General features: G+C 39.8%; 1 protein-coding gene across 5 annotated transcripts; it reads left to right on the forward strand.

The window, feature by feature from the left end:
• The first annotated feature begins 68 nt into the window (after positions 1-68).
• QRSL1 (glutaminyl-tRNA amidotransferase subunit QRSL1) lies at positions 69-27,805 on the forward strand. 5 transcript variants are annotated; one of them, XR_010919419.1, is made up of 11 exons: positions 69-237; positions 1,537-1,696; positions 2,511-2,609; positions 3,903-3,999; positions 4,911-5,087; positions 7,549-7,724; positions 7,836-7,948; positions 10,227-10,419; positions 12,226-12,343; positions 13,084-13,202; positions 27,790-27,805. XR_010919419.1 is itself a non-coding variant. In XM_067546544.1 (11 exons), the coding sequence occupies exons 1-10, from the start codon at positions 214-216 to the stop codon at positions 12,578-12,580; spliced, it is 1,182 nt and encodes a 393-aa protein (XP_067402645.1). In that variant the 5' UTR covers positions 69-213; the 3' UTR covers positions 12,581-12,619; positions 14,689-14,820. The 5 variants fall into 5 exon arrangements, 3 of the variants coding, with proteins under 3 accessions (XP_067402645.1, XP_067402646.1, XP_067402644.1); XR_010919418.1 differs by lacking the exon at positions 27,790-27,805 and adding an exon at positions 14,689-14,813; XM_067546544.1 differs by lacking the exons at positions 13,084-13,202; positions 27,790-27,805 and adding exons at positions 12,556-12,619; positions 14,689-14,820.

A 27,805-nucleotide genomic window follows, 5' to 3' on the forward strand; every position in this document is an offset into this window, starting at 1 on the left:
CCGGGCCACGCCCACCCTCCCCCACCTCAGCCAATAGCGAGCCGGCATCATGGCAGGTTCCGAAAGCGCGAGCCAATAGAGCTGCTCCATGTTGAGACCGGCGCCCCGCGGGGCTAAGATGGCAGCGCCCGTGGCAATGTCCCGGTGTCCCGGCCGCGCCTGACACGCTGCCTGCGGCCGCGCCGCACGGGCTCGGGGAGCGGCGCGGAGAGGATGTTGCGCGTCTCCCTGAGAGAAGTGAGCGGGCTTCGGGCGCGCGGGGCCCACCCCCAGTGTTAGCGGGGAGGCTCCTGTCACGGGACGGGGCGGAACCCCCAGCTCCGCCTGGAGCCCGGCCCGGCCCCACCCTGCGCCCATCGCCGTGACGTTGGGGTGCCCGGTGTAAACCTTCTCCTCCTCTACCCAGAGCGGGCACCAGCGCCCGGCCCGGCTGTGCCCACGCCAGGCTCCCGCCCTTCTGCCCCGCAGCAGCCGCTGGCGGTGGTGGCGCTAAAGCCAAGAGGCTGGCGGAGTTAGTTTTAACCGGGCGAGAGCAAGAAGGGGCGCAGCCGCGCTGCCCCAGCGGAGGCGAAAGGGAGACGCGCTCTTGGGCGCGCGCACAGCCGGAGCGCGGGCTGCACTCGCGACGCGCAGCGCCGTGCACACTCAGCCCTTCATGTGGCACTACGAGTCCGCTGGTGCCAGCGAGGGGGCCGGGCATTGGCAGGTCACAAAGCAAGCAGAGCTCTTAATAAAAGCCTACTCTCCACAGGGTGCCTAGACTGGAGCGTGTTACCTATGAGCTGAATGTAGGGTGACTAGATAGCAAGTGTGAAAAATCGGCATGAGGTACGGGTGTTATAGGTTCCCATATAAGATGAAGCTCCTAACATTGGGATGTTTGGTCACCCCAGCTGAATACAGCCTTGTAAAATCCTTCTCCCACAACATAGCCACCATGGCTTGCAGAGGTGGACTTATGCTGATGGGATAGCTGAGTTATCTCCCATCAGCATAAAGCAACTGCACCAGCAGCACATAACTACATTGGTGCAGCTGCCTCCGCTGCTGTAGCACTTTTAGTGTAGACTAGCCCCCAATTAACTAAGGCCCCATGCAGAGTAGGGATTTGTAGCCATGTTTAAAACTGCCTTTAATCATAGTTAATTTGCATCCACAATAACCAGTTTACAAATGATGGGCCTGATTCTATAAACCCTAGTGCAGATGGATGTTATTGAGACTCCTCACATGCAGAAATGCTTGTAGGATTGGGTTCCATGTTACCACTGTGTTCTGAAATTGCTCAGGATGTGACCAGAATAGCAGTGGCATTGTTGGTTGAGGCTGAAATGGTTTGAAAGAGTTGTATATGAAAGTCTGCGGAGTGCTTTCTTAGCCAATGATTTTTATTCCATCATAAAACTACTACATGTATCAAATGTATCCCCAAAATTATTTGGAGGGAATTAGTTATAGAAACTTGACTGAAATAATTCTTGCAAGTCATACCAATATTTGTAACTTGCGATTTAAAAATGGAAACTCTGCTTTCAGATCTCTGCAGCACTGAAAGAAGGCCAAGTGAGTCCAACAGAGCTTTGTCAAAGATGTCTCTCTCTTATCAAAGCCACCAAATTTCTTAATGCTTACATCACTATAGCAGAAGACACAGCATTAAAACAGGCTGAAGAATCAGAGAAGAGATATAGGAGAGGTAAGTTACCTAGATTTTTATTTGTAGTGGATATAATATTTTGTTACACTGAGTGACTTTAAAAAAGAAAGTGAAGTCTGCTGTTTTATTTTATTTGCTTGTATGGAATAACAGTGGGACCTATTCAGACTAAAGGCTCTGTGGACATATACTGATTGCACTCCAGGCAGTTACCCATTTACAAAAGATGGAGAATGAGAGAGGGGGGGAAAAACATGTCAGCCTGATAGATCCATTCTTCTCTCCGTGACTGAAAGTTCCTGTCATCCCGTTGCTTTAGCAAAATGCCAGCCAGGATACTTCAGCTTCAAGATATTTAACCCCTTTGTGATTCTTCCCAATATAACTAATAAATAGTCAGCTAGGGAAGACTATTTCTCCCACCACCAGTTCCTAGAGCACAATTGCTGTGCATGAGAAGGCAGAATCTATGACTCCTTGTCTGGGAATAAAGTAGATTAAAGCAGCTGTTGAAGGATGAAATAAGCATTACATGGCCACAGCTGAAGTGGTAAGTGACTTTTTTGAATAATTTACCTAGTTTGGAAGCTGTGTCCTTTGTTGCAGTATGGGAGTAAATCTGCAGACTGTGCAGTATGGGAGTAAATCTGGCCTGAGCAAAGTCCTTAATGATAGAGTTGAAAATAGAAGATCTTTTGTGAAAATATAATTTAGAAGCATTTGAGTACAACTCCTATTTCCAAGTAAAAGTGAAGCTGAAGAGTAAAATAAAATATCATTGCTAAGCCACATGTACAGTTTGTTTCAATACTTGAATTTTACTCTCTTGTCTTTGTACCAATTCCTAACACAGGTCAGACACTGGGGGATTTAGATGGAATTCCTGTTGCAGTAAAAGACAACTTTAGCACAGCTGGTATTGAAACAACATGTGCATCAAACATGCTGAAAGGTAAAGTAGATCCTTTTAGGCAAAGCAAACGCCATTTCAAAGCTCTGGTCCTTTTCTCTAAAGCAGCACAATTTATTTAAAACTTAGTCATTTTCAAAAAATGAATTCAAGTACTTTCGGGCACTACACTTCCCTTGCCTCCGTCTGCCAAACCGTTTTGCTTTTGCAGTCATATTTTTTAAAAACTGTTAATGTTGTAGCAATGCAAATAAATGAGACTGTCTAACGTTAACTATAACCAATACATTAACATGTAGCTATTTTATAACCCACAGGTTACATTTTGTTTTGTTACAGGAGGGTAGCCAGTGTTTTTTATTTCTGTTTGTTAAATAGTCTTTCTATATAACAAAATGCAAATACAGTTTTTGTTGTGTTCTTAGAGACTTGATCCTGGTTTTTGAGCTCAACAGTTATCTTTCATATTGATGTGAGTCATTAGTTCAAATTATGCTCTCTGGATTTTTGTTTTATAAACAGGTTATTTTTTCTTTTGGATACTCACAGTTCATTGTTTCACTTAGCAGGGCCATTAAGATGTCCATAGCATTGTAATGATATGTTTTATTAGTAAAAGCACTATTGTTTTCCTATTTGAAAAAAATTCTCTCTCCTGTAGCTGTGTAATAGACCAAGACAAACAGTGAACATTATTGAGGGAAAGAGTGAAACTGATAATACAAAAAATGCTAATAAATACACACAAAGTAAACAAACTGAAAAAATTGGGGGGAAATCCTACCAACTTATTTCCATTAGTGTTGTTGTGTTACTTGTAACAATAATGGGCAAAGTCAATTTTTTCTCTTTTAAATAGTAAGGGTCAACTTATCTCAGATTGTCTTTTTTTTTTTTTGCATGCCACCAAACAGTTGTGATTGAAAGGGACAATGTGGGTGAAAGTCTTGAGGGTGAAACTTTGATATAGACTCTAACATCATTCACAGAAAAAGATATCTGCAACAGTATTGGTCAGAGAAACTTTTAGAACTATGGCTGCAACCACAACTGGCACGGTTCTCATCCCTGTATGAAAGTTAGCTGTATGGTCCGTTCAATCTCCGGAGAAGAAAGACACTAGGAAATAATAAATCAAAGTGATGGTTAATACATGTTTATTACCACTGAATTCTGATTATTACTACTATTGTCACAAAGAAGCATTGCACAGTGGCAGTTGCTGTGCAGAGATAATGATTACTCTGAAATGTTTGGAGGAGTAGTTATTGAAAGATGTAGTTATAGAAAGATGGTATCAGACAATTTCTTAACCAATCTGATTTTTTTTTAAAGGTTATATTCCCCCTTACAATGCTACAGTAGTTCAGAAGTTATTGGATCAGGGGGCTGTGCTTCTAGGAAAAACAAACCTAGATGAATTTGCCATGGGGTAAGTTTTGTTAAATATTTAATATAATTGCATATTAATATAACTACATTGTCTACTACGATACATTTCTAATCCTTAACTGCTGAGATTATGCATGGTGATAAATATTTACTCTCCAGGGGTGTCTAATGGAACATGATGGCTATGTCTGTGAACTTTTCACTGAATATTTATCCCATTGTGGTGTGATTTTTAAGAAAAGAGGGCCAGACACTGTAGCAGCTGTGCATGGTAGGATAGCATTGAGGGGATTAATTGAATAGCATTTTTTTCAAGGTGGCCCCTTTTTTTCTTAGTAACTGAATGGCACTCTGATCCATGACCCAAGCATGAGAATTTTCACAGTGCCTCAGCACACACTCTGCCTCATCCTGGAAACCCTGTTATGTTCCAGGAAAGGTTATGATCCCTACAGAGCAGTCTACATTGCCACCATTGCATGACTCTCTTTCTCGTGATATGCTGCTTCAAGAGGTCAACTTGTGTGGTTCTCTCATATAGTAAACTATAAAATTTGGATATCTCAGGCCTGAAAACCTTAGTTTTGAAGCAGACTCATGACTTGATTCCCCTGTTCCTTACATGGTGCAAGTCCACTGACTTTCATGGAGTTGCACTTAATTTACAATAGGGTGAGTGAGAGAATTAGCCCTCAGGCTGCTCTGCGGAAGGAAGGAGTGAAGTGATAACTAACTATAGATTTTTAAGCTTTCCTGCAAATCTTTAAAACAGTACTGGGGTCAGCATCACAAGTAAGTGTATACCAGCCTTTCCATATTATGATCAAATTTGCTTGAAGGGCCAGAAGTAAAAAGAGGTGGAATTGGAAGAAAAACATTATGAATACAATGTCAAGTCAGTTACTGAAATACAATTGTCTGTGTTTATCCTATCTGAATTTCTCACACCAGATCTGGGAGCACAGATGGAATATTTGGACCTGTTAAAAACCCCTGGAGTTATTCCAGGCAGTACAGAGAAAAATGTACGCAGAATTCCCATACTGAGAATGAAAACTCCAATTGGTTGATAACAGGAGGAAGCTCAGGAGGTAGCGCTGCTGCAGTATCTTCTTTCACATGCTTTGCGTAAGAGACTTTTTAGAACTGTTCTTAATTAAATGTGTTATAATGGTGTGTGCACTTTTCCTTAAGATTTCATTTGATTTTTAAGAATCTTCCAGTAACCTAGTTTATAGTGTCCTTTCTGGGGAAAGGAAGATACTGTTTTTGTTTGAAACAGTAGAATTATTTGCATTGGTATTGAAGAATTAGTTATACTATGAAGAACAGAGAGATGCTGAAATGCATAACGCAAAGCAAAAGAGATTACATGTAGATAAGCTTAAATCATTTCATTCTGAGCATCGTTCAGCATGCTGACGTGAACATTTTGCCATGCTTAAAATTTATGGTGTCAGTAACAAAGAGAGTATGTTAACTGTTATCATTCACACCTATCTAAAAAACTCTAAAATAGTCATGGGATCCATGATATATATCCACCACCTCAATTATCATCTCCCCCTTAAAAGGAAAAAGAATCTTGATTCAATGCCATATAAAGATCTCAACTCTCAAAATGTAATATTCCTTCCTCTGATACTTCATTTAAGTGTCAGTGTTACCTAATAATTCAGACATGTGAGATTTGAGAACTAATAACCTTCAGAACCTAGGTATACTGTAAACAGCCAAGTTACTCAGACACTTAGATATTATCTTTTCTTTAAAATGTAAGTTTGAAAAGTGAGATTTTTTTGTATAAACCGATGTTGGTTTGTTATGATGATGGAAAATGTTTAATTTTTGTGTGGGGAAAAATATATATATAATGTATTAACTACATGGAGTAATGAGCTATTAGCTGTAAGAAAAATGTACAGTGTGTGCAGTTTTAAAATGTTAGATTTTTCTTAGTATTTTTTCCATGGGCAGAAAATATAAAAAAAAATTTGAGGATTTTTAGAGTTATGTAGCAATGTCTGCTCATTGTATAGAAGTTTTCAGCTGCATTTATTTAACAACATTCATTAGCTAATGGTTTTGTTTACCTATAAAAAGTAAAATTATTTATTTTGTTGTACCCAGGAGGTGTTTTCTTTCTTTCCTAGCTTGGTTTATAATCTATTTTTTCATCACTTTACACCCTTAACCTCAGTTTTTGCGTGTATCTCACTGACATGCTGTAAATGGAATCCACTAAGGCCCCAAACCAACTTGCACTGAAGTCAGTAGAAAGATTCCTATTGACTTCAGTAGAAGTTAAACTGGGTTCAGAGGATCTGATCCTGCAAGGTGCTGACTCCTTCACTTACATTGCTAGGCATCCTCAACTGCCACTGAAGTCAGCTCACTTCTGATGAGGCTTGTGGCTGCTCAGCACCTACCAAGTCAGATGCCTTTTCCAGTCATTTTTTGGTCTGTTCATTCAGTTTTTCAGCTTCTCTTTGAAACTGGAAAAGAAATCAAGTGCTGTCTGTACCTCTCTCTTTGGATTGAGATGTAACTTCATAGTAGGGGTTCTCAAACTGGGGGTCGTGAGGTTATTATGTAGGGGATCGCGAGCTACCAGCCCCCATGCATGCTGGTAAAGGGGTCCCAACAAAAAAAGTTTGAGAACCCCTGCTGTATAGTATATTGTATAAGTCAAGACATCTAATACCAGAGTACAGGTTACTGTATGAATGAGAACTGTCCACTGATCAGACAATAACCACACAACATCCTTACACTTTGACTGGCTGAGACAATTCCACTCAGTATTAAATTGGTTCAGCTATCTAAGAAACTGACTCCTATGAAACAAAAAAACCACATACTATGAAAAATGAGAGCTGGTCAAAAATTCAATTTTATAACTTAAACATTTTGAATTGAGCAATTTCATTCAAATTTGTCAGTCCATTTTTGAAATTCTGATAAATTAGAAACAAAAGAAAAGGAGCATTTTATTTCATTTTGAATTGACATTGGTTTTTAAAAACTGGAAAAGCCATAAAAAATTAAATTCAAAATGAAAATTTTTCATTTTTAGTTTTATTGAAAAACTCAATCAAATGTCATTGAAATTTGTCCCTCCCCCCAAAAAAAAAAAATAAAAAAAAATTTGCAGTTGCTGAAATCAAAATGTGTTGTGAAAACTTCAGTCAAAATTTCAGCCAGCTTTACTAAAAATGTTGAGTATGGCAGGTGCAGTTTTGGTGTAGAAGGGAAATTACAATGCACAGCCTCAATCTTAGAAAACATGAAAAAAGTCATATTCCTTGATGAACAACATGCCTTATTAGATGTGAAGGGCATATTTTATCAGCATGTCTTTGTAAATTGAAAGCTGCTGCTGCTGCGGCTTCTGCTTCATACTAAATAGTAAAGAAGGGACTAGAATAAATGGGAGCTGAGTGCATGATGATGATGTACTTTAAATTATTCTCATACTTATGTGTTGTTTTTTTTAAAAGTCCATTTATATCTATATGGCTTTAAGAACAGCTTTGGTTGTGTTTTGAAGTATCCAGTTCTATTAATGATGATTCTATTTAAATCATAGGGCTTTAGGATCAGATACAGGCGGGTCCACCAGAAACCCAGCTGCTCACTGTGGAGTAGTAGGTTTAAAGCCAACCTATGGACTGGTTTCTCGTCATGGTCTCATCCCACTAGTGAACTCCATGGATGTACCAGGAATTTTAACCAGATGTGTGGACGATGCAGCAATTGTATTGGGTATTACTAGTGCATATGTCTTTATATACAGTTTGTCTCAAAACCTTTTGAATTCAAGTAGTCCAATGTATTACTTTTCCTGTACATAATGAACCTTTCTTCATCTTTCAGGTGTGCTTGCAGGACATGATTCTAAAGACTCTACTACTGTCCAGGACCCCTTTAAACCATTTGAACTACCTAGTTTTATAGATGCCAGCAAGCTCTGCATAGGAATACCAAAGGTAGCATTTCCAACTTTATCACTGGAAAAAAATTCTTACCAGAGTAAAAACCTATATGTCCTGCTCCCGAAGTCTGCAGGGATTTGAATCTGTGGAGACAGCATGTGCAACTCCTGGGTTTGAAAGTGTGTGAATTTCATTGCTCAATGTCAGCCTCTTCAGGCAATTATGATAGGGCATTGGCTTTCTCTGAAGAGTTCTGTCCAATCTTTGGAGGGAATGTCCTCCAGAAGTTTATAAGAGAAGACTGGGACCCAGAGCTCCTAGGCTTTATTGCTGGCTCTTTCACCGAGTGCATGTTTGACCTCAAGCAAATCACTTTTTTCTTGGTGCCTGTGGCTGTGTATATGCTGCAAGCCAGGGGTGTGCATCCCTGCTTGTGTACATATATGGTAGCTCGATGACAGCTCGCCCGAGTATAAATATCAGGGTAGCCGCAGAGACATGGCAGAACCATGCCGTGTACAAACTACTTTGAAACTGGGAGGTTACACACTCAGCATAGATCAGCTATGGCTCTGCTGCCACTGCCTGTGCTACAGTGGCTACACTGCTGTTTATACTCACGCTAAGCTCTCATCGAGCTACTGTGAGTACATGTGCAGGAGTAGGGGAAATCACATTCCTAGCTCATAGTTTAGAGAGACCCTGAGTGTAAAATTGAGATAATACCTCACAGGAATGTTAAGACTTAATAAATGTTTATGGAGTTCTTTGAGATCCTTGGTTGAAAGGCTCTATATTAATACAAAGTACTATTAAAAAGGTTGTGCTGTGCAGAGAAGGGAAGAACAGGGATAGGGTGATTTGTAGGGTTCTAATTAGGTATAAGCTAGTTGAGGTCCAAATTTAGGTTTTGTTTCTCCTTTTTTTAATTGCCTATTAATAGAAAAGCTTCTAGGAATGTATATCTTTCAGTAAGATAAGAGGATAACTGTTGAATTTAAACTCCCCTTCAGCAATTGCAATCCAAGTATGGTGCTAGTACAGGTGAACCAGAACATTTAGTCAAACAGAAGTCACTGAACAGTCTATTTTCATTGTCCAAGCTGAGTGAAATGCAAAAAGAGCATGTATAGTGATGCGTGAATTATATGTTAAATGTTTCAATTTTAGTAATCCAAAATGATGATGGTAACTAGTGAGGGACTTTACTTTAAAAAAAAAAAAAAAAAGAAGAAAAAAAAAAAGTGATATTATCCTGACAGTAATGCCCCTTTCAGAATAGTATGAGTTTTTTTTTAAGTAGACAACACTGTTAGTACTATGACATGGTCAAGTCTGCAGGATTGAGCCCATATTTTGACAGTGAATCTATAATTAGAACTGTAGTAAGTATCTACAAAAGTGGATATTCAACTGAACACTTTTAGTAACTTAGACTAACCAGGCTCGCTAGCCTAGTCTGGTTGGTAAGGGCTCGTCCGCATGGGAAAGTTAATGCAGAATAAGCTATGATGTAAATTTAAAGCACAATAGCTGTTCCACAGTAATTTGCTACATAGACATTCATATTTCTTACTAACAGTGCCTTTTTGCTGTTTAGGTTAATACACTTCTGAACCATATTTTAACCATTAAAAACAGCAAAAGGGCACTAATAGTGAGGAATAAGAGTGTCTGTGCAGTGGCCTACTGTGGAATAGCTATTCTGGGCTACTTCTCCATGTAGGCAAACCCTAAGAGTGTACACAGAGTTAGGCACGTCACCAACCCCCGTCTTACGAAACTCTTCTTTAGTGCTATCTTTGACCTAGCAATGACACTTGTCACTGATATGCTTTAGCCATTGTTTCTGCTCATTTAACATCATTCATAATGGGCCTCGTATTGCATATCTTAAATTTTAAGATGCATTGTCCATGAACTGCAGAACAATTTAGCACAATCCCTGTTAACAGACTGACAAGTGGGCAGCTTTCCATCTAGAAATTATAGAATTGAAGGAAGAATTGCATAGTGAAATTTTATGACCTGTGTTATGCAGGTGGTCAGACTAGATTATCTTAATGGTCCCTTCTAGCCTTAAAATCTATGAAATTTATTAATTTAACATGCTAACACTCAGCAGAAATATAAGTCTGTAATAAAGACTTTAAAAAAGAATATAGAGATGAGGACTAGTTTAACAATATTTGCATCTAATAGTATATTGCATAGTTTGGCTTGTTTACTATCAACAGATGATTAAAAACTACTGAAAATAAACCCACGTAAAATTATTTGTGGAAAATGCTTATGCATAGAATTCATCTCCTAACTTTTGTTCTCCATTAAGGAATACCATGCACCAGGATTATCTAGTGAAACTCTGGCACTTTGGGCTAAGGCTGCTGACCTCTTTGAGAATGCAGGTGCCAAAGTGATTGAAGTGAGTCTACCCCACACACGTTATTCAATTATATGCTATCATGTGCTGTGCACCACAGAAGTAGCATCAAATATGGCCAGGTTTGATGGATTAGAATATGGTAAGTTTAAGTTTTCAAAGGAAAGAGGGCTATTTTACTTATATAAACATTCACTTCATTGGTCATTAAGTGGCATAAAGATTCCTGTCAAAGGTGTGTGCACTATGGTGATTTAACATACTTGGCTACCTGCATTTCATGGCTAAATGTTTGAAGATATGTTTTTTCCAAGGTATGATGGAGTAAAAATCCTATTGCAACTGAAAGCTGGAGTAAATGACTAGAAAGTGAGATAGTCCAAGCATTTGCAAGGTATCCCAAGTGATCATGAAATCTACACTGGCTATTGGCTTATAGTGAAAAGATGAAAATAGTTTGTTTTCAGAAACTGATTGAGAGATTTGTTAAAAGCATAAGTGCTTGATATAATATAAATGTTTTGTCATCTTGGATCAGATACTGTGCATTAAAATATTAAACTCTGTATAAAGAATTTAGAAACACTTGATATAAAAATGGGCCATCACTGGAGACATCCAAAGATAAGCCTGGCCAAAATAAATAAATAAGCAGCCTAGTTAATGTGAAAGAGGAAACAATCCTAAATTAACTGAAAATTGAACCAGATAGATTTATTAAACAAACTAAAATGGCAAACCATTAAGACACAAGCCATGTTGGTCAAGTCACAAAATACAGTCATGGAAAAGATCTTTTAAAAAGTCTATTACTTGATGATGGTATGTTTGGTGCTGGTAAGTAAAAATAAAAATAAAAAGTCAGTCATTCCCAGTGCTTTAAAATAAGCCAGGACTATCAAAAGATTTGGTATTGTATCAAAGTTTTTACCAGATAGTAATTTGAACTAGGTGTAATAACTTCCTTAAATGTTCCCATTGCACCTGGCTGTTACAAGACACATAGGGCTTTTCTCCCTTTTTAACTATGCTTTTCCTGTGCTTTTTTCCCCTTCTTTCTTTGTGTCATAAACCCACCATTATAATATTGTTTACATGATGTGACCTTTTGGATTCTGGTTTATATTTAACTAACGCTCACATATTGTAGTTTTCCCCTAAGAACAATTCATAAATACTTTGAACTAAGATCAGTCCTCTCTGTGTACCTGTCCATTGGTCACAGAATTAAGTGATTGGCCAAACTCTTAAGGAAATGCAACTTAATTGAAATCAGTGGAATTTCACTGCTTACACCACTGCTGATTGGCCCTGAGTTTTGGGTGTGTTTTAAGTTATGGGAAAATTAGGGCCTGATCCAAAGTCTATTTAATTAATTCCCTTGAATTGCATTGAATTCAGTGGTTTTAGGACTAGGCCCTTTGTAAAGAAGTTGTTGCTTTTCATTTCTGGAAGCAAGTTCTTAGTCTGAGAGAGATGTTGTCTCAGCTGTGTTTTTTTTAAAGAGCATAATCTGCAGCACAAAGTACATATGCATTGTTCAGATCAATTTTTAATCTCTGCTCAAAATAAACTGAAGGTGAGCTATCTGTGTTACTGAAATACTTCTATACGTTCATGTTATGAAGGGTGAGAAGAATTGGTTCTCTCCACCTTCCATGTCAAATTGAAGATCAGAGGCAGGAGTATTCCATATTGTAGCACTCTTCATTGTACTTTTCAGTATGGATAAAAAGTAACGTTTCACTTCTAGAGACCCCAAATGTATAGTCCCAGTATGATTCCTGAATTCATTTAATATTTAACATAAGTTTAGTTTTTGTGTGCAAAAATAGCATGTTAACATCTGCACTTGACATACTATGTCATTGTGAAGGTCAATATTTTATATTGTTTGTATACATGGTCTTCAGGATTTGTTTCCAAATCACTGGTAATTTATTTTTAGGACACCGTTCCATTGTGGACAAGTCTACAGAAGTCATGTACGCAGCAACGCGACGAGAAGGGTTCAATGATGTTGTAAGAGGAAGAATTCTATCCGGAAACTATTTTTTGTTAAAAGAGTAAGTTCAGCACATTTTATAGCTCAAATGTACAATATGAATGACTTATTTGTTAAGCAGCTGATGATGAAATTACTTATGTTGGACACATTCTTTGTTGCTAAGGCAATATATATTGATTTTAATATAAACTATATAATATGTGGCAAAAAGCTATTAATAGCTAAAAATAATGTTTCCATTACTCTTAACTGGATGCCTTCTGAATTTAGAAAGATAGAACGACGTTTTGTATGATTTGCATCTTGAATGCCATATTGACAGGCTTCAGTTAAGGTATGTAAAAAATTTAGTTTGTAGGGTTTGTCAGTGAAATCAGAATAGAGCCCGTTAAATCATTCTATTATTAAATGTTCTGTGGCCGTCAGCAAATCCAGCAAATTTAATCTTGCTAAAGTTTTCCAGGTATAGAAAGATTTGGTATGTGCTACTGATGTCTGTCATGGAAAGCCATAAGATGTGGCACTTAGTTTAAATATCTCTTTCACCTTCCTCACCTCTCTGCTTAAGCCTACAGAGACAATAACATTGTACTGGTGTGGTCAAGTGAACTCATTTATTTTTGTGAGGCGCCTTATGTTTATCCAGCTCAGCTAGATGAACTGATATGAGAACTCAGAATGAATATACTTTTAATTCTCACTTAATCTCAATCTGTCTTCATTTATGACTGGTAATATGCTCTCCGATAATAATCTAAATTGGTAAAACTTCCATTTTCTCTGCCTCCATCCTGTTAGATTCCAAACAATGAGGGTTTCCACATTGACACCCTGCATCAGTTAGTTCTGTGGCCTCGTTAATTTAAGAAAACTGAGTGTGACAGACTAACAGTTTCCTGCCATATCCTGACTGAACTGTAAGCAATTAAAATAAACTTTACTGAATTAAGTTTAACATCTTTAGAGTTCATTGTATTAGAAGTGTATTTGTACTGTTGTGAGATTGTATGGAACTGCTTAAGCAGGAAGACAAGATTAATGCAATCTCTGGAAAATAACTTCAAAAATCGTTTTGGAACAGTGTTCTAAGAAATATCTTGGGATGAGGGGAATGCAAATTCTCCCCTCTGAGCCTTTTGAAGGTTGCCCCCAGGAAAGAGACCCATTGTATACTAATTACCTGCATCTGGAAACTCAAAATCAGAGTCCCAGGAATTGTACAAAGGGTGAACTGAAGCCGTCAGGAGTGTGTTTGTTCTGAGCTGAAGCGGTCATGAACTGATAAACACAAGGACTCCCCTACGGTCAGTGTTTGAAGGACTTACCCTGCCAGAATCCATGTAAGGGTGGAAGTTCCCAGTAGGCTTATTAGTAAGCATGTACATTTGTGTTTTTTTCTCTGTAGTACTTTTTACCTTAAGAATACAATAGGCTTGCACAGAAAGAACTGTGTGGTAATTTAGCTATAGCAAACACTCTTATCAGTCTCTGAAGAGAAAGCAAGCAAATCTGTTTAGGCAGACTATCTTTGCTGGGAAATATGTGGTGAAGGCAGGGAATTGAAAATAGGGAGAGACATGAGTCTCAGAAACTGAACTTCTAGACTTGACATTAAATCTTTAAACTCAGGGTAGGGTTGCATGTGAAGTAGGAATGAAATATAAAATTGTCTAGTTTGTTGTTGGCTCAAATATGCAGAAAAACAGATGAATTCATAGCTTCCTTTAGTTTAAACTGCTGCTGACATAAAATGACTGACTGTGAATTTTGGATAAAGACTTGTTATGTGTCTCTCTAATATCAATAAGGAGGACCAGATGTAGCAAAGCACACAGCTGAAACATATGCATAATTTTAAGCATGTGGGTATTCCCACTGAAGTCAGTGGGACTATTAATGTGCTTAAGTGTCTTGCTGATTAGAGTCCCTAAATGATTACTATTGTCTTATAGCTGTGATTTGTTAGTCATTTTTTCCAGATATCACAATTCCATCATGCAATGAAATTCAGTGGATAATTAAACAATCAAGTTCCAGGAAAAGGGTCACTAAAAAGAGTGGGTCATAAAATACTATCTTGATTTGAGCTTACCCTCCACTTGGCTTGTGTTTTCCTTCATTTATATTCCCTCTCCACTCTCTTCAGCGGTGTTTACCCACAGTTCTCCTCCTGCATCTATTTCCTGGCTTATCTTTAAGAACCTGCTTTAGTACCATGAGGGCATCTGCAACCATGCTGCTTTAATGACTGATCTGGTTTGCTGTTGAAAACCGAAGTACTAGTGGTGCAATCCTTCAACCAAGGGGAACATTGGGCTTATTTTTTCCCAATAGCCACTTAGCCATTTTAATTATTTAAGGCATCAAACTTAATTTCTAACACCAGTGACTATTTGCTCCTAGGAACTATGAGAATTATTTTGTCAAGGCCCAGAAAGTGAGACGACTCATTGCCAATGACTTTGTGAATGTTTTCAGTAGTGGTATTGATGTTTTGCTCACTCCCACTACTCTAAGTGATACAATACCATACATGGAGTTCATCAAAGAAGACAATAGAACCCGCAGTGCACAGGATGATATTTTTACACAGGCTGCAAACATGGCAGGTGAGTAAAGAGAGAAGTACATCTATTTAGCGTATTTCCCAGCTATTCTTCAGTTTAGTGTCCATTCTTTCCAGCCAGCTGCCCTCCTTCTATAGCACTCCTATGTAGAAAGCAACTGTCTGAACCAAAGTGTCCGCTTGCTTCTCTGAATAGCAAACCTTATATTGACCATAAGATGGTAACTCTGTAAAGTGAGTTCATTCATTAAATGTGCAAGAATTTAAGAAAATAATTACTCCTGAGGGAATTCTGCACTAAAAAATTAAATTCTGCGCACAATATTTTAAAATTCTGCATATTTTATTTGTCAAAATAATATAATTATACTAGTTTCAATTATTTTGGTAATTTATTTCAAAACACCTGCCAGCAACTATGTCTGTAACAATACAGACAACAAAAAAGATTCAGGAAAAGTTTTGACAAATAGATTCCTTGTTAGGCATATTAATACAGAGTAATAATTCATTCAAACTACAATACAGAAAAGTATTTCCCGCACCCTTAGAAGCAGTGCAAAGGCTTGGGGGAGTCAGGGGTAATGGAGGAACTGAGGGAGAGGGAAGTAATTGCTGGGATGGAGTGTGGGAGTGACCCTGGAGGGTGATTGGGTGTGGGTGGGAAAAGTATGGAACGGGTTTTTGGCAGGGGCGGGGGAGAATGAATTATTAGGGAGGTGAGGCGCCTCCCCTATCAGATCCTGGCTGATCTCTAGCCTCTCCCAGTCAGGCATATCTATCCCTGACCCTTGTGTCCCTGCACCCCCACTCAACCAGCCCTGTCCCCACATGGCCCTGCACCCCCTTCCCATTCAACCCCTCGCTCAGTGTTGTCCCCCACTAGCTCCTTTGCCCTAGCCCCATTCTGTGACCCGCTCTGTCCATCCCTTCCTTATCCCATGCCTCTTTACCTGGCCCCTCAGGCATGTCACTGTGAGGAACGTAGCCTCTACCCCCCTTTCCTGTCTGCGACTGGCTGCTCTGGCCTGTGAGCTGGTTGCCCCCTCTTCTGGCATCACAGCAGCCCCATGTGGGCAAAAGATGTAACTGCAGCGCCTCTCCAGCAGAATGTAGTTTCTGCAGGGAACATGAATTCTGCGTGCGCACAGTGGTGCAGAATTTCCCCTGGATTAATATAATCTTCTTAACTCTAGTCTCTTTGCTTACATCCGTTTGATTAGATTCTCTTTCTTCAGAGTCACTTTTATAATAATTCTAACAATCTGTTTAATAGCAAATCCTACACATCTGATGTGTTAATAATTTTGCTTTTTTCCCCTCAGGGCTCCCAGCCATAACTGTTCCTACAGCACTTTCAGAGAAAGGCTTGCCAATTGGGCTTCAATTTATTGGACGTGCATTCCAGGAGCAGCAGCTTCTCACTGTAGCCAAATGGTTTGAAAAACAAGTAAAATTCCCTATGCTACAATTACAGGGAGTGATGGATCATGGTCACACTGTCTCTCACCATCAGAAATCAGCCTTTTTTTCATAACACAGGACTTGTTGGTTTTATTAGCTGAAGTAAGGAGGATTTTAGAATATCTCAATTGTTTTGCGCTGTTTCAAATTGAAAAGAAATGTAATCCTTCAGTTTATTTGTACAAATGACAGGCTGTAGAGTCTAAAAAAATCTGTATTAAAGTAAAATGCAAAAGAGAAGCAAGGAATGTTGTTACTCTGTAATTAAACCGAAGTGAGGCTCAAGCTATGTTACCTACAAATGTAAGAATTGTATGCATTGTTTATACCTAACATGAAAAGAATATATTTAAAGTGGTAGGTTTTGTGATATAGAGCTGCTTTTCCCCTTACTTCAAGGCATTCATTCCCTGGTGGAAAAACATGAGCTTCTGCCTTCGGTGTGTATGGTTTCCAGGAGCTCTGGTCTCCTGCTGGCTCCTAGGTTATATGACTCCAGAGGAACCAAACTATGGGGCCTTAGTGAAGGAGATCTACACTCAACTAGGTTGAAAAGAGGGAATGCGTGAAAGTGTAGGGATATGTGAATGGAAATGCACAAGAATTATCATCTCAAGTGCAAGATGGTAGTTAAACCAAGCCCACTGCAGAAGAGCCCCCCTTTGTATAGATCCTGGAGGCTGCTATGGTTCTTAAAAGGCCTTTGCACAGAAAGAATGGCTAATTGCAGATGTTTCCTTTGAGAAACAACCCTCTAATTTTCAGAAATTGCTTTTCCTTCTGCTCCCTCTGTTTTCTATAATCACAGCTCAGGTGCCAGAATCAGAGAATTTCATAAACTAGCACATTCTTTTCCTCGTTGTAGACAGTGTGGAAGGGTATCATCTGTTTGTCAAACATCCATTATCTGACGCAAATGAAATGTTAGGCATTTCCCACCCAGATGTTAGAATGAAAGATTTAACAAAAAAACAGTAACAGCTGCAAAATTTACCCTCAGGAATTTATTTTCCATTTTACCAACATGAGTGTTTATTTCTTTGTAAGTTTTTAATTTTAGAGGCTCTGTTTTCTTCTCACAAGGGGAAGAAGATGAAAGGAAATGAGAAATAATTAAGGTGAGAGCCCTGTGTAGAAGTTTTTAAGAATAGGTTGGACAAACACTTGGCAGCGATGGTCTAGATTTACTTAGTCCTACCTCAGGGGCAGGGAGGGCGGATGGACTTGATGACTTCAAGGTCCCTTCCTGTCCTATGTTTGTTTCTAGGAGACCTCTCTTGTTTAGGATCCAGTTTGTCAGTTTACATTGTGTTAATTAATATGGACACCTTTTCAGCTACATTTATTACGTACATTCCACTTTATCTCCCTGAATATTAGCTATGTCTTTTGCACAGCAGCTACTAAACAACGAATATGTAGGGCTAGTAGCTATCACTTATCAGTCTGGGGTTGGCTGTACATCTGAGAGAGCCATTATATTCCATTCCAGTAGTACAGTAGGCCAGCGAAGGCTGTCATCTATCTTAGTGAGATGTAGGGACTAGCCCTATAAAAAGAGAGAGAACCTCTCCCCTTTTAGGGTACATCTACACAGTGAGTGGCAGCCTGGGGCAGCAAGTGGCAGAGCCCAGACTGACAGACTCAGGCTCATGTTACAATAGCTCTGTAGACATGCCTACATCCCTCTTCTCCCTCCCTCCCTCTCCCCCATCACCCCAGCACCAGCTTCAGGACACCAGCTGGAGCTTGACCCCTATGCAGTTACTGTTAGGGCTGTAGTGTTAGCTTGACTCTGTCAGCCTGGACTCTGCCTCTTGGTGTGTAGATGCACCCTTAGACTCCCACATTGGTTCATAAACCTATGGAAAAGTGGAGGAGTCAGGGTGACTTAGCTGGCACAGCATGATCTAGGAAGGAAGGGAGTAGAGCCTTTATATACAGAACTTGCTTTCTCTGATAAGGTCAAAAGTGGAATAGTTCCGAGGAGAATGAGGAAACCAGGTCGGTAATGGATAAAAGCAGTTATTTTTTTAATCAAAATAGGCACAGTGACATTAGTTCCTGGACTCTTTTCTATAGGTACCTAACCTTACCTAGAAGAGAGACTGGTTTGTTTAAGTTAATTCCTTCATCTCTCAGGCACTAGCCTGAGTCCTATTGATTAGGGTCCTGTCCTAAAAGCTAAAATGATCACTGTGGTCTTGAAGGAGGCGAGAGGCAGACAAGCTGAAAGTCACTGGCTGAAGATAAAAGGGGAAAAAACAGGGTCAACCTCATGGCTCTACTATAGCCATCCAAATTAAGCAGTAGTAGTGAATGAGACTGTTCTAGAACAAACAACAGAAATAACCAAAACACAAGACCTGGTAGTAATAGGGGGATTTTAACTATCCAGATATGTTGGAAAAGCAATAGAACAAAAACACAAAATGTTCAATAAGTTATTTGAATATGTTGGGGACAGCTTTTTGTTCCAGAAGGTGGAGAAACTTACCTGGGGAAGGGAGGAAACAGCCATTTTAGACTTGATTGTGACTAACAGAGAAGCATTGGTTGCAAATCTGAAGGCAATTTGGATTAAAATGATCATTGATTTAATGGTTCTAAGGAAAGGAAGGCATGAGAGCAGCAGAATAAAGACAATGGACTTCAAAAGAGCAGACTTTAATAAACTCAGAAAACTGATAGATAAATTTCTTTGGGAAGAAAATCCAGAGGAAAAAAAGAGCAGAAATGCTGGTGGTTTCTTGAAGAGACAATATTAAAGTTGCAACAGCAAACTATCCAGGTACAAAGGAAATACAGGAAGAATAGTTAAAGACCAATAATCCTTCATCGGGGACTTTTTAATGATCTGAAAATCAAAAAGGAATCTTCAAAAAATAGAAATGTGGACAAATTTTAAAGCGTAAAAAAGAATGGCACAAGTACTTAGGGGCACAAATCAGAAAGGCTAAGGCACAAACTGAATTACCCCTACCAAGGGACATAGACAGCAAGAGGTTCTATAAATGCATTAGAAACGAGAGAAAGATGAAGGAAAATGTTGATCTACTACTTGACATAGAAGGAGAGCTAATAGCAGACAACCCCAAGAAGACAGATGTTTATTAGTTGTTTTGCTTCAGTCTTCACTGAAAAGGTTAATTGCAACCAGATGCTTCACACAATTAATGTTAACAAGGGGGTAGAAACACAAGCCAGACGGGAAAAAAACAGGTTAGAGATTATTAAAGAAATTACATGTATTCTAATTGGAATGGCTTGACAAAATTCACTCTAAGGTACTTAAGGAACTAGCGGAAGCAATCTCAGAACCATTAGTATAACCCTCTTATATAGAGGACAGGTAAGGTCCCAGAATACTGGAGAAAGGCAAACAGAGTACCTACCTCTAAGAAGGAGAGCAAAGAGGACCCAGGAAATAATAGGCTAGTCGGCCTAATTTTGATATCTGGAAAGATACTGGAATATATTTTTACTCAATTTGTAAGCACCTAGAGCAGTGATATTCAGTTACATTTTCTGGCAGGCTGGATAAAGCAATGTCAAAATCTTGGTTTGGCCAAAGGACTCTACAGGTGTTTGCTCTCTAGTGAGCCTGCCAGCAGCCAGGGGTCAACATTTCAAGAGTGGTGTGCTGGAATTTATTTATTAATCTCAAAATAAAATGTTAAGCGTGTTGGTAGAAATCTTGCAAACAATGCTGAAATGCTATTGAAACAGCATGCTATTAATAGTAATTCTATTCAAATTGAAATTAAAATTAGAAAATAAATTCATAAGAAATGAACAGACATATAATTTCCCTTTCTTGTTGCCTGAAATTTTGGTGCTTGCACCTTTTCTGCCCCCCAGCAAAGTACTGCACAGCAGGCAATCAAGTTAACTAATGAAAGCACATCAATTACCAATCACTGCATAAGCATCTGATTAAGTGCCTGATTAAAAGTATACCACTGTAAGTCGAAATGTTAACATAGTCTAGCGCCAATATGTGTAAATGAAACCATTTTAAATTAAATACAGGGCATGATGGTAACACGAGGGAAAATAAACAGCTTTTCACATACCCAGCCCCATGGGTGTAGTTGGGGGGAATGGGGCACTGCCACCAAACTGCAAGCCTTGGGTAGGTGTGGAATTTGCCCTTCCCCCCCCCCCCCCCCAGCCCCATTGACCTGACAGGAGCAGCCTCCCCAAATATAGAAGTCAAACTACACCTATGCCCAGCCACCATCAATTCAGCTCCTCAGTCCCCCCCAAACTGTTCTGTCCTCTAGTCCCCCATTGGCCCAGATCCCTATCAGCGGTGTCCCTGCAGCCTCACCTCGGCTCCTACCGGGATTCTTCATCAACCGCTCCTGGGTCGGGGAGGGCTGCAGTGGGGTCCCCCTCTCTCTTTTAGGTAGCTCCAAGGGTTCTTCACCTCCACACCCTCTTCCTAGGCCAGGTATTACAGGGAGGGAGGAGGAGAAACAGGGGTGCCAGCCCAGCTTACAGGAGGGGAGGAGTAGGAGGGTCTCTCCTGAGCTGCAGGGCTCTTTCTTCTCCCTGCTCCCGCTTCTCGTCCCGTGAGCAGGGACAGCTCCTCCACTCTCCCTCCTGGTGAGAGCAGGCTAGGTTCCAGAGAGAAGGGAAGGAGCGCTGCTTCCTGAGCATCTCTGACTGGCTGCTGCTTCTCAGGAGGCAGGAAAGAACAGCTGATGCCTGGTAGAGGGCCAAATAGGAAGGTTCTCCAGATATAACCTGTGTACCATCAATTGAGGACCAAAGTTCTAGAGCAGGGGTCAGCCCGCGAAATCATTTGGTCTGGCCCTGGCGACGGCAGGGAATTCAGCGGCAGCACGGTTTCACGGCAGCGGCAGAGTTCGGGGGGCAGTGCCCGCCGCCGAAACCCTGCCGCCGTTTGCCCCTTTTCGGCGGCGGGGGGACTTCGGCGGCAGGCACTGCCCCACGCCCCTCACGGAACCCTGCCGCTGCCGTGAAATCACGCCGCCGCCGAATTCCCCCCCGCTGCCGAATTCTCCCCCACCGCCAGGGCCACCATCAGGCCCATGACAGAAAAAACGTTCCCCACCCCTGTTCTAGAGGATAGGAGGTTGATAAATAATAACCAAGATGACTTGTCAAGAACAAAATCAAGCCAAACAAACCTAGTTTCCTTCTTTGACAGGGTAACTAGCCTGGTAGCTAGTGGACAAGGTGCAGAAGTGATATATCTTGACATTAGTAAGGCTTTTGACAGTTCCACCTGACATTCTCATAAGCAAACTAGGGAAATGTGGTCTAGATGTAACTACTCTAAAGGGTGTGCACAACCAGCTGAAAGACTGTATTCCAGGAGTAGTTATCAGCAGTTTCACTGTCTGACTGGGAGGACGAACTTTGTGGTAGTGACAAGGGCAGGCTATTGCAGACATGGTCATGCTCAGAAGGGGTGTGGGAAACCTTGGAGAAGTAGTTCAATGAGAGCCATTAAAGGACATTATCTTTGATTGTTCCTCAGCTACTGGCCCATCTCTAGTTAACAATTAACTCTCTACACAGAAGCCTTCCTGGGGGAAAAGGGGCTGAAGTTCTTGGGCACATGGTCAAATTACAGTAGAATCTCAGAATTATGAATACCAGAGTTACAAATGACCAGTCAACCACACATCTGATTTGGAACCAGAAGTATGCAATCAGGCAGCAACAGAGACAAACAAAAAACAGAAGTATAGTGCTGTGTTAAATGTAAACTACTACAAAAATATGGGAAAAGCAACATTTTTCTTCTGCATAGTAAAGTTTCAGAGTTGTATTAAGTTACTGTTCAGTTGAAAACTTCTGAAAGAACAACCATAATGTTTTGTTTAGAGATACGGACATTATTTAGAGTTATGAACAACTTCCTTTTCCAAAGTGTTTGTAACTATGAGGTTCTACTGTAGATTAAAATATGAATGCTCTCTGTGAAGGTGTTCACTGCCACATGCCAGAAGCCCAGCCTGGTGAGAAAAGAGATGGCATGGGAGAGGAAGGTCTGTCTTGCCTGAAATACTGACCTGACCTCAAACCCATAGGAGGGAAGAGAAGAAGACTGTTTGTTTTTTCAAAATCTCTAACTCTAGTGCTTTCATGAGCAAAAATGATTGTGGTTAAGAAGTTCCTTTGCTAAGCCTGTATTCCTTGCTTGCTAGCCACACAGTCCCTGAAGGGGTTAATGAGAAGCTCAGAATGCCCACAGTAAGGTGAAACTCTAAAGGTGTGTCTATAAGCCATCAGTTCTGGGGTCAAGGCAGCCAGACTTTGGAGCCCCACATCCCAAGGAAGAGGTACAGATGTGAGGTCTGCACTTGGGAGTGTGCCTCAGAGACCCAGAGTGGCCTGGATCTGCCCAGATGTGGGATCCAGATTAGCATCCATCTAAAGACTAAGATAGGTTGAGACAAGGGAAATAGTCCAAAATTGTTGCTGTGGAATTCCGTAATTTAAGAGGATTAACATGGAACCACTGGAAGGTAAGGCAGGGAGAAAGAGCTCTACAACACTAATCTGCTCCTCAAACATGTCACTTGCCATTTCTCCTTCCAGGAAATGGCTAAGAAACAGTCATTTCATGTTGTAGCCATTTGTGCCTGTACTTATACACAACAATACTTCCCCATAGAGAGCTGGCAGCGGATTAGCACATAGCTGTTATGGCAAGGCTATGTATTCCCTCACATAAAGTACCACAATGGTACTCAGCCAAGGTAGGGGAGCTGCTCCTTTGACACCTGGCATACTTCTATCACAAACCTGAGTTAAAACACCATCCATATGTGCTCTTCCATTCCAGCATATTTCCTAAAAGTCCTCAAAAATCTGATTCCATGTATCAAATGTATCACAGAATAAACCGCAGCAACAACAGAACATGATAATTTCTCGCTAACCAAATGGGAGACTGAAGTGGAAAAACAGCAATCTAAAAACAAATCAGCAACAAATTTAGGGAAATTTACTCTTCACATGCAATTATACTTTGGAAACAGACTGTTAAAAAGGATGGTGTTCCAATTTTATTGTGCAGATCAAATTTGTTCAGCAGAGAGATGAAAGACTTTGTCCCATGTCCTCTGAGGTCAATGGCAACGTTCCCATTGAGTTCAGCAAGCACTGAATCAGAGCCTTAAGAAAGAAAAATAGAGCAATCAAGTGATCTTTGGTCCCCTGTAAAAAGGCTATGGTGTATTGGGGCATCATGGGGATGGCTGCTGTAGTCTGTGCACCTGTTGTTTGTAAATAAAGGACTTCAAGTCTCTAATGTTGCCAACTTGTCACCTTTCACTGGCACTAAATTCACTTTATTTTAAAAATAAACGTTCTTGCCTTAATTGAGCAAATGTGATTTCAAAATGTAGAGGTCATTGGCAGCCCAAAAGAGAAAGAAAAATGGCTCTACCTGCTGCACATGGATGTGCTGTTGTCATGGGCTGAAAGTTTCAAAATCAGTAACCATAGTAATCTACATGCTTATCTAACAGAGATGTGCAAAATTCTCCTTCTCCTGCCATTCTCACTGAAAGCACAGACAGTTCATTAAAATGTCACCTATGGATTTCATGAGCAAACTCATTAAAATAAATGTCACATGTCCTTGCTGTCCAGCGTTGGTAGAGTAAGTGTGCCAATGAATTAACTTTACACTGAAGCTATTTCAGGACATATTTCAATCTTATTTAAGAGGTGGGAACTAAGCTCAAGCTCTGATTCTCAGCCTCAGAGGGTGCTATCATTATTAAAGAAATAAAAGTGAGTTGGCATTGATTTTAAAAAAAATACACTAAGTTAATTGTATCATCTCTCTCTTCTCTGCTAAGTGCTTTTCTAGTACCTGCTTGTAACTAATATTTCTTCAGGTCTTTCATTGCTGAATATTTTTTTACAATATAGAATTATGTTTTGCAATTTAGAATTGTCAAGATATGTGGATGAAATTTAACAACAAATTAAATTACTCCTGAATATTTTATGGAGATTATAAATACAATGTTTATCACTGTGCTGGGTATATATATCGCCTCAATTATTGTAGTATCTGACCACTTAACAATCTTTAAATATATTATCCTCACAACACCCCTGTGAGGTAGTGAAGTACTCTTATCACTATTTCACAGAGACTAAAGATAACATTTTCAAAAGCACCTACCTAAGTCCTATTTTCAGAAATAACTTAGGTACAAACTTAGACATTTTTAAAATTACCCTAAGTGACTTGCCCAAGGTCACACAGGAAGGCTGTAGCAGAGCAGAGAATTGAACCTGGTCTCTTGAGTTCCAGGCTCATACTATGACCGCTGAACCAGAGAAGAAAAAGTGGTGATCATAGGAATATGTGATTGCCTGGTATACCATTACTGGGAAAAACTGTCTTTTTGTGCATTTATAAAGTAGGCATATATTTTGAAATTAAGTAATATTAAATTGTAGCTACTGGATGCATCTCTGGAATACAAATACCTTTGTATTGTAGTTTTGGTTTTCAAAGAGGTTTGTTGAGTGTTCTCGCCCTTCCCCAAAACTGATTATATTTTAGATCCCTTCTTTTTTACTTTCCTGCTTGTTTGAGTGGCTTCTGCAATTAGTTTAGTTTAGTTTATATTTGACAACATAGTAAAAAGTTGTAGAAAGCATATATTTTAAGTATCATGAAAATTAGTAGTACCTTAGTGAGATTTCTTGGATCTGTAGTTGACTTGTGAAGCAGAAATAGTCATTTTATTTATTTTCATTTCCTTGCTATTAGTTTTGTAGCTTTATGGAAATTTCTAACTACAAAAGCCAGAACAAGCCAATTAATATCAAATATGGATATTTAATTGTATGTAGTCCACGTGTTAAAAACTGTCTCAATTTTATCTTTTGAATTTTCTCTGGTACTATACAATTGCCCATGGCTAAAACAGAGAGCCCACATAACAAACACATAAGCCAACATAAGGTCTATACATCACCTAAATCCTACTTCAGCCCTGCATTACTCATATGACTCCTTACCATTATTGGGATACATTAGACATTGAACCAAAATCCTCTCTGCAATCCTTTGTCAACATTTTGCAGAAACTGTGACTTTAAAGGATGTTTTTAAAAATCAACAGGGACCACTTACCCTTAAAGACTGTAATACAGATTATATTGTCAAAATTGCAGCTATTGAATAGGTGAAAAAATGCAATTTACTGGAAGTAATTGTGCCTCCAGATATTTACTTAATATAAGTGTCTGTCTCTTTTAAACTTTGTCATCTCGCCAACGCACTAGTGCAATGCTACAGTTGTCTGCCTCAAGTTTTATGGGAATACTCAAATTGGTATAGCCTTTTTCATGCCTTTGTAGCATACAAATCTCAACTGTGTATTCACCTACTCTCAGAAGAGGAATTATTCTCTTCTAACCAAAATCTTTTAATGGCTAGGTCTTTTGTTTTGAGAGATCTTACATCATCCCGCTAGGAACAGATAATCATCTTTTCAACACAGTCATAATGGATAGATATTTATACAGCCATTTGCAAGTATGGACTGTTCCATACAAAACAATTTACTGCTAAAACTAGTACCTTTGGTGCTGAAGATGTTTATTGCATTCTCTACAACCACTTATCTTTATTCAGGCCAGCATGTGATTTATACACATCGTAAAGCCCCTTTACAAAGTCAGATTGACATAAAGAGGCCTTAGTGAAATGAAAATAAGGCCTAGAGACTCTAGATTCAATTTAGGGTCAACAATACAGTTTGGTTGCTAGTATGATTCTCTGAGGTATTTGCTTTGATTAATCTGTTGAATAAATTCTAAAAGAAAGACACAGGGATGCTAAATAAATGGCAATTAAGTCCTCATGATATTTAGGATTTTGTGCTCTGTGATCAATACTTCATGTATCCAACGATTCTGTGGAGTTTCTCATGGAATCCATCCCTTGCTGCATAATTGTGTTCCAGTGTTTAAGCTATAATTCTTAAACCAAAGAAGTTTGTTTCTAGATTTTATGGCCATGAATGCCACCTTGAAAATATAAACCAAGTGCAAACTGATGCAGTTGTCTTCGCAATCTGTAGCCAGCATAAGTCAATAGTCCTGGAAATTGTGACCTGCCCCATACATCTCAATGGGTTGCTAGGTGTGATATCTGCAGGTGAAAATTTAAATGGTAGTATTAACTATTTCACTATTAATCATTTTAGCAGAACCATCAAAATGAGAGGGTTACTCACCTTGTGCAGTAACTGAGGTTCTTCGAATTGTGTGTCCTTGTGGTTGCTCCACATTAGGTGTCAGCACGTCCTCGCGTCAATTGGAGATTTTTTGCTAGCAGTGCTCATCTTGGTCGCCCATGCACTACGGCTGACTCGCGGTGCTGTTGGTGCCCTTTTCAGTACGCATGTGACCTGACCTCTTCTGTTCCTTCTCTATTGTGAAGCCTCAAGATTTGACTCTGAAGTAGAGGGGAGGAGGGCGGGTAATGGAGCACACACAGGGACACACATCTCGAAGAACCTCAGTTACTGCACAAGGTGAGTAACCTTCTCTTCTTCGAGTAGTGTCCATGTGGGTGCTCCACTTTAGGTGACTCTCAAGCAGTATCCCTAGATGGTTGGAGGGACTTCAGAGCTGAGAAGTTGTATGGAGGAGAGTACTGAGAGACCAACTGCCACATCTAACTGTGATGCCTTGAGGATTTCCATAATCGGTACATTCCTTAGAAAGGCTGTGGATGTAGACACCACCCTTGTGGAATGTGTTCTAATTCTTTGTGGTGGCAGAATACCTGATTGTTTGTAACATGCATGGATGCAGCCCGAAATCCACTTCAAGAGTCTTTGTGTGGATATGACTGTTCCTTTGCATCAATCCAAAATAGATACAAAGAGTTTAGGAGATGATCTAAATGATAATGTTCTATCAAGGTAGAACACTAAAGCCTAAAACATCTAAACACTAAACACTAAAACATCTAAAGTATGGAGGAGATCGTCCTGTGTGTTAGTGTGGGGTTTTGGGCAAAAGGTGGGTAAATGGATAGGTTGATTCAAGTGGAAAGATGATGTGACCTTGGGAATAAGTTTAGGATGGGGCCTCAGAGACATTTTATCCTTATGAAATATTGTGTAGGGTAGATGTGCCATAAGAGCTCCGAGTTCACCCACATGTCTCACTGATGTTATGGCCACTAAGAACGATACTTTCATTGACTTGCATTAGAGATCAGGTCGCTAGTGGTTCAAATGGTGGTTTGGTGATGGTTTTCAGAATGAGGTTGAGGTCCCTGGTGGTGTAGGGGGACGAATCTCTGGGTATAAGTTCTGTATGCCTGTCATGAAATGCTTCATGACTGGATGTGTGAAGACGGTATTGTCATCTATGTCATTGTGAAAAATTGCGAGAGATGCCAGGTGCTCTTTTAGCGAACTAATTGACAGCCCTGTTTCCTTTAGGGTGAGAAGATATTTG

This window comes from Emydura macquarii, unplaced genomic scaffold, assembly GCF_026122565.2.
Source record: "Emydura macquarii macquarii isolate MOO-44397 ecotype Brisbane River unplaced genomic scaffold, CSIRO-AGI_Emac_v2 contig_1146, whole genome shotgun sequence".
Lineage (NCBI taxonomy): Eukaryota > Metazoa > Chordata > Testudines > Chelidae > Emydura > Emydura macquarii.

What these genes read in the sequence shown, in the direction of transcription:
- QRSL1 (XM_067546543.1), top strand. Translation starts at nt 214, where the DNA reads ATGTTGCGCGTCTCCCTGAGAGAA. An exon ending in TGCGCGTCTCCCTGAGAGAA is followed by an intron (nt 238 to 1,536) that starts GTGAGCGGGCTT and finishes CTCTGCTTTCAG; the next exon opens with ATCTCTGCAGCACTGAAAGA. An exon ending in AGAGAAGAGATATAGGAGAG is followed by an intron (nt 1,697 to 2,510) that starts GTAAGTTACCTA and finishes TTCCTAACACAG; the next exon opens with GTCAGACACTGGGGGATTTA.